The sequence below is a fragment of the Simochromis diagramma genome, unplaced genomic scaffold, assembly GCF_900408965.1.
Source record: "Simochromis diagramma unplaced genomic scaffold, fSimDia1.1 OVJJ01000685.1, whole genome shotgun sequence".
Classification (NCBI taxonomy): domain Eukaryota; kingdom Metazoa; phylum Chordata; class Actinopteri; order Cichliformes; family Cichlidae; genus Simochromis; species Simochromis diagramma.
The window spans coordinates 16529418-16537114 of NW_024387477.1; the positions used below are offsets into that span (position 1 = coordinate 16529418).

Genomic DNA, 7697 nt, shown 5'->3' on the forward strand with positions numbered 1-7697 from the left:
CCATAAATGCTCTTGCAAGTAAGAGAGTAACAAGGAGGTTTTACATAACGTGGGCAGCAGCTGTAATAAGATCAAACACCAACTTCAGCAACATTTGCTGACAGATTGTTTTTTCTGGGTCTTTCTTTAGCTACATAAATATATATATATATATCTTTTTAAAGCAAACCAGCCGATGAAATGCACCTTGGCATAACAGAAATCAAAGCGACACAGACTGAGCGGTTTAACTGGAGGACAAATACATAGCAAGCTCTCCCAGGGAACAACACTGCACCCGCTATGCCACCAGACATCGCTGGCCAGAGATCAAAGATGGATGAAGCCATGCCACCCGATGTAGCTGTACAGAGGTCACAGGCAGATGAATCTTTGCAGAAGTCACAGTTGGGTGTTATACCAAAGGGCAACACCAGTGAACAGCAGGAATACAGTTTATGTAGCCACAGGTGGGTTGGAATTAATCACTTGTTAGAGAGAAGGATACTGAAGGAAAAGTTCAACCAGAAGTAGATAAAGAGTATTTCTTGACAGCTGACAAGATCAAGTTTGCACTTCTCTGCATACCACAGATGGCCCAAAAATATACCTCTATAGATGCTCCTCTGTGAACCTTATGCTGGATTATGCTTGAAACAAAGAGTGTGTCCAGCACTTTCAGAGATGCTACAGCTGTGAAACTCTGGTGCAGTTGCTACACAGACATCAAATCATTTTGTGGATGCTTTTGGCAATCATGCAGTAGTTATTGTGGACTGTCTTGAAATTTACATTTAGAAAGCATCAGATCTGAAAGCTAGAGCAGAGATTTTTTTCCACTACAAGCACACATACATCCTAATGTTTCTTATTGGCATTACACTACAAGGAGACATCACATCCTAACGCTGTGGAAGTCATATCACTGGCAAGCATGTGACTAAGAACAGTGGCCTTCTTCATAAACTATTACCTGGAGATTTTATTGGCAGATTATGGATTTGACATGAGCGAGAGCGTAGAAGTAATGTGCGCAGAAGTAACAAAAGAGGGTGACTCGATGCATATGCAGGAAATACAAGCGTGGCCTTACAAGTCAGTATGGTGTTCTTTGATTTTCCTTGAAGGGATTATCTTTGTGCTGTGCAACAGCTAATATATATTCCAGTGTTGTTATGAAATTAAAAACCGTAACATAAAATATGAATGAATGTGACCTGCATATGCTGCATTAACAACATTATGCAACATTTGTGTTTCTATATTAAAGGAATGGGAAAATATATTCATGGAGCTATTATTGTCTTATGAAATACAGAAAATGCAAATATGTGACTGGTTTATGGCAACAATGTAGTACAAGTTTTGGGATCCCATTAGCAGGTTTGTTGACTTACTTCACTGAGAGCAAAGACAAATTTTTCAGCGCTGTCATGGCCGCGTTTTGTGTTTCTGTCTGCCAATCATTTGTATGAAAAAAGGTAATAAATGGTTAAATCATCATTAAATTATAACTGGCTGTTATTGGACATATTCTAAGAAATTCTATCCCTTAGAAACTGTCAGACACATTACTACAATTTCCATGACAAAAGATAAAAGAAAGGAAAAAGACAAAAAACAAAAAACCAGGTGGTCCAATATGGGGTAACCCATTTTTCTCCTTGAGTTTTAAGGGAAGTGTGGTGATTTTTCAGCTGAGAGGAGTTTGTTGGTGAGTTTCGCTTTAGTTAAAAGAATAAAGATATTGTTAAAAAACAAATTTCTTCTACGTATGGATGAATGCAACCAAAAGCTGTAAAAGCATCACTCAGTTGAAGATCTGAGGCTACATATAGTACCTTCATATAAAGAATCTTTTTATAGTTGTTGATATAGTACATATACAACAGGTTTAATTAAAGTTGCAAAGCAACCTACATGGAAAGGTTAATAATGCCACTTCAATTCAAATAAAAGAAGTGGCAAATAATTTAAAAAAGGTCAAAAGAAGTATCAAAGACACAAACTATGCAAAAGTTCATCAGTCTGAATGTGGCTTAGAACCATTTGTTGAGGAGGCATAACTGGGTCCTATGAACAGGTGATGGAACCTCTCAATTGCACACTTTGCAAGGCAGTTGTAACTTGGTTAAAGGCTTAGACTGTGGTGTTGTGGAGACTGTAGAAAAACCTTGGTGAAAAATGCTTTTCCTTCTGACAGAGCTGCTGTCCAAAAGTCCACGTCTGGTAAGACACAAACCACAACACATTCAGTCGGCATCCAAACTACAAAGTTACAACAGTTGGACCAAGTTTGTGTTTGGGCACAGCTGTAGTACTTCTGCATCCAGTTTAAGTCGCTGTTATCTGCACGGGCCTGCAGAATGCAGTTGTTACAGCACTAAATAAAACAGCCTTTCTCAAACAATGCCTGAAATACCATGAATTTCTTTGAATGAAGCTTTTAGTCTAACATAGGTCTGTCTTTCTATGTAACGGTAATGTGACGGCAATTGCTGTTTTAACAGGGGCCCACACCCTCCTCACAGTTAACAATAGCAGTTCTGGAAACAGTGGTGGACAAATGTCATGGGTATTTGAAGATGCTATTATTCCAGCTCTTGATTTCCACCAAACAGGGGATGAATACCTGTCTCTGAGCTTTCACCACACCTGCCTCTGTCTCTGTTACTGTGTAAGAGGCTCTCACAGTCACAAAGGTGCAGTAGGGACATTGGCTTAAATGAAAAACAGCCTGGTTGTGAGTGAGCAAAATCTGAAGTATGGTGACAGGTCAGAAAGTGTGGGCTTGTGCCCACACGGACTTGTGCGGCCAGCACATATCCCTGACATTCAATTCTCTACACAGATGCACTTACCATGTGCCTTTTTTTTTTTTTTAGCTGTACCTGAGGACGAGTCTGTCTTGTAGTCCACCTCAGTGTAGACCTTGTCCACATCAGTGGGCATCATCCAGTAGGCTGGAAGGTCAGTGACTGTTTTGGTCTCCTGGATCCAGCTTTTAAACAAAAGAGCCCCGACATGTGGCCGGCCAAGCATGTACAGCACTACACTTGGCCACTCAAACCAGTTTGAGCAGAGGTTCACTGAAGCATTGATAATACAAAGCGAAAGCCACAAATAATATAAATAATACAAAAAAAGAATAATAATGAAAAAGGCTGAAAATAACCTCCTCTTTTACTTGATATTAATACAGACACTAGTCAAAAACAGTATAAAAACAATAACATGTCTTTTCTGGAGAACACACAGACTGAAATGTGCCCTAGCTGAGCTCAGTCTCTAATGATCGGGGGTTAAAAAGGGAATGCCGTTCCTGCACCTTCAGTTAATCCGTAATTGAATCTGACAGACAGATTGCATACATAGTACAGCAGAGTAAGTTAATTTTTTGCCTGCTGCTCAGTTACTAACTTATGACTTGCTCATTAATAAACTAATGCCATTCAGTGGTGACTCACCCACTTTCAGGAAATCCTTTTTTCTTCTTATCCCTGCCATGCCTTCATGGTGCAGATGGCAATAAAGTTGTGGCTACTGTGCTTCAGCATCGAACTAGTTGCTAAATCGCAAACAGTTCAAGTAATATCAGCTTGTAAGAAAAGAAGTTAATATGTAATAACTTCACTCTCAGAGGCAGGGAACACGTAAGAAAGAGATGACAGCAGAGCAAGATGAGTGTTTTTTTAACGATTAGCTAGTTTATTTCATGAACTGGACATTTACATTTGCATAATTTTCTAGCTCATGCTAGATTTGTTTAATTAGTTAATAACAATTCATGTACCAGCTTATTATTCAACTTATAGCTCGCTGAATTAATTTGCCTAAATCCAGAAAGAGCAGGAAACCTCAGAGCAGCAGTACAGGTCAGCCTGTCTGTACAGAACACAAATCTACTGGAGCTCACAGCACAAATTACAATGTGAATGATTTCTAAGTGATTCTTTCTCCCACGCTGCACCACCACACACAATCTTAGGGTTCCCCCCCGCCTCCCAAATCCCACTTTAACCCCTCGTAATGACTAAATGTGATAGAGTGTTTGCTTTAGTGTACAGATCAAAGAGATGTCTATGTGGTTGGTGTGGATTACCTACTATGCTTTTTTAGTCACTGACTGAAAATCTGCAGCTACTTATCCCAACAGTTAGTAAATTGAAGGTGGGCCTCGGGAGAGTTGTAATTTATGCAGTGCTCAGGAAACAAGCACAGGTGGAAAACACATCTGAAAATTTTTAGTTGCAGCAGCTTGTTGAGATCAACAGATCACTCTTTGTGTTTTGTAAAGGTTGGCCTTGCTCATTTTCAGTTAGCTTTAACCTGCTATTATAGGTGAACATAACATAAGCTGAAGCTCTGCAATTGGATATTTCTTGCAAAAGGCTGTTTGGGACTCGAGTTGATTTCTCCTGCTAATATTTTTATGTACACAGTTTGCACATTAAACCTTTTTTTTTTTTGTCAAAGAACTAGCTATTTTCTGAAGCAGTTTGTCTGCTTTAATGCCTGAACTTGCTACTTCCACTATCATTTCTTTGTCTCAGTTTCCTATTTACAAGTACAGCATTTAACCCAAACAGCTGCCATTTCATCTGGCTACTCCGAAAAATGTATCCACCACTCAGGATTCTGATGACAAAAACATATAGCCATCCCTGTGCCAGGCGCAGGGAAGAACAGATGTCACAGAAAGGTTACAATTATTAAACTTTTCTTCAAATTAAAACTCTGCCTGCAGTAGTCAATTCCCCAAGCTTAAGGCCACAAATTAATAAAGACAGGCTTTTGTTCCACCAGAGCTCAGGCAGGGAGAAAATGAAAGCTACTCATTCACACTGGAGCCCTTTTGAAGGTCTCAGAGGACAACAGAAAAGCAGATATGTCCAAAAAAAAGAACCAACTTCAGTTTGCAAAATTAATCCTGCTTATCTTGTCTTTTAAATGATGATAAAGCAGCTTTCTTTTTCTATTGTGGCCGTGGTTGTTATAGCATTTAACCCTGGCAGATTAGGTAGCATTTTAACATACAAGGGTTCTGTATAATATGCAGGAATTATTTAAAAATAACAGTGGTATGGCTTTTTTTAACCTTTGACTGGTATGCTGATAAAAGATTAGCCACAATTCTTCCAAATAATGCATTTGTTCTGGTCTTATTTCCTTATTTTAAATTGCAGGATACATGTGGCATGGCTAACGGGAAGACGAATTGAATTTCTGGTAGCTAAATGCATTAGCAGCTTAACTTTAGGAAAGACACAGAAATCATTATTCAAGATAACTTATAAACCTAAATTATACTTTTGCTATTATTGAATAGCCACTGTTTTTATTTGACATATAGGAACAGTAGCCACAAAAATGTGAGGTGCAAGTGTTGCACATTCCTAGGGCATGATGAAAAGCAGAGGGCTACTATCAGGGAGCCAGAAATTCCTTGCAATATAAATTTCTCAGAAAGAAAAAAAAAAACAAAAAACGGTGGCTGAAATCGTCTGCTCTCCTGTGGCAGGTTGCATAAGCAGTGGAAACTTAACAAGAGGACAAACCTCTCTGCCTGTGCTTTGAATATCGAATACTCAGAGGAAGAATGTAGGATTGAAAGACAGACAGACAGACAGAAATAAAGGCACGGATGGAGACAGAGTAAGCAGTCTGAGCGCACAGCACCCGCCAACTAGTGTTTAAAGGTTTAGGAGTTCAGAATCAGCCAGGCAATTCCTCTTGAGCTTTGTGAGGAAGAGTGCCTGGAGCCCCCTGCTGTTATCATGCAAAGAGAGAGCACTTTCATGAGAAAAACCCCACAACAACAACAGAAAAGGTAGCTCACGTAAGCAACAAGCAGAGGCAGGGGTTTATCACACTGGGCCACACTCATATGAGCATTTTAATTCCTGCTAAAGCAATTCTGTAATACAAGTCAGACGCCACAGGTGATTTCTTTTAATCATAACTATTCACGTACCGTGTATTCACCATGAATATCTGCAGAACAAAATGTCATCATTTCTTTGATGCACGGTAAAAGAGTTTACTTTTGTCATACATATAGAAAAAAATATAATATTACACCGCTATAATGTATTTACCCCTGTGCTCATTTTCTGTTGCAAGTTCTCTCCAACAAATTAAGTGTGTGAGAAAAAAGTAGCAGAAAAAAAGATCTCAGAGCTAAAAATCCTGCCTGTCTTGGTCCTTTATAATAAAGTCTGAAATAAAGACATTTCTTGGTGTATATTTGTATGCTCCTTTCATTTGAGAGGCAAAGATATTATAGATATAAAGCAAATAAAATGGTCCAGATGAGACTACATATGAGAGTGGAAATAAAAGAAGAAAGCCAAGGTGAAAAGCCAATCCAAAAAGATTTAGATGAAAAATTTAATATTCAGGGCAAAACTCTCATCACTCAGCAAGAGATCAAGCCACACTTCTTGAATAAAAAAAAGAAAAAAGGTAACTTAAATCTGAAATACTGAATGATTATATTACTTTTTTGAAGTCACTAATAAAACTTTTCTTTGGACTTTAGAGAGCTCAAATTCTACATGGGTTAAAAAAAAAATCAATAATTATTAAACATAATCAGTTAATTGCTATAAACCAATAACAAGAAGAAATCTGACTCACATCTTTCCACAGAAGCTGCTGACTGCTGGATTGACTGCTACCCTCCATGATGCAAAGCCACAGGATGAATCTTTCCGATCCTCTTAGCTGGGGAAAACACTAAGGCTCTGTAAGGCAAAGAGTCTCAGCTTCATTCCATTGCTATAATTTGGGAGGGTGCCGAAGGGGAGGGAAGTTTCAGATGGAGTGGAATTACTAAAACATTTGTGATACCCATTAAAAGCAAGGCAGATGTCTCTCCTCCCTACCTTTTTCATTTCAAAGGTGAAGAACCACAAAAGATTTCAAGCTGAAACACAAACCCTCTGTTAAATAAATTACATACTACACTGGGATGAAAAATACTGTGATGTTTCACTCAAATCATTCCTAGTTGGAGGACATAGAGTTTGTAGGCGATAAATGTATGTGTCTAGGTAGGTACATATGTTGGTACAATTTGTATTTTTTTTCTGTATTATTGTCTGAAGGATCAAACAGAGTTCAAGTACCTTCTCTCTGCTTTTTCCCCGTCATGGGTCTGAAACAAAAAACAGGTTTAGCAAACAAGAGCTGAGCTGACTGAATAGCAGCATAACAAAAGAATCAGCCCTATAAAATGAAAATAATTTGCACTTGTGCACATACAGAAAGAAAGTGGGAAGGAAGCAAAGGCATAGGTCGGTTCGAGGCATGTTTTAAGACATACTGCACCGCATTACTTCTGTTCCTCCATCCGAGAAATCGTCACAGTCTATAAAAATGCAAATATTGTTCATTTCAAAATCTCTTACTTCACTGAAAACTTTGCTCATAAATAATTTTTTACAAACTTTCCAGCTAGTGACATAACAAACTAAGCACCTTTAAAAATGCCACATTATTGAATAACTGAAGCTACTCAAATATGGACGACCTAGAACTTTATACAGCTCTTGGCGTGCTTAATAATCGTGTATGTACCCTATTTATTTCTCTCAGCCGTTTGGCTCACCATAGCATTTGTTTTTGAAAGTGTCACTGCGACTGTGTGCGATTGCTCCTGCAGGTTCTTTGGCTTTCTGGTTAGTGCTGTGGTGGAAAAGTTCACAATACTTAAT

At 38.5% G+C, this 7697-nt stretch overlaps 1 protein-coding gene across 1 annotated transcript in view; it reads right to left on the reverse strand.

The window, feature by feature from the left end:
* Positions 1-6745, reverse strand: part of tnmd (tenomodulin) — a 64813-nt gene extending 58068 nt beyond the window's left edge. Inside the window, exon 1 of the mRNA XM_040015427.1 lies at positions 6619-6745. Within this exon, the coding sequence (XP_039871361.1) occupies positions 6619-6666 (48 nt within the window). The 5' untranslated portion in view covers positions 6667-6745. The remainder of the gene's footprint in view (positions 1-6618) is intronic.
* Between the last annotated feature and the right edge of the window lie 952 nt (positions 6746-7697).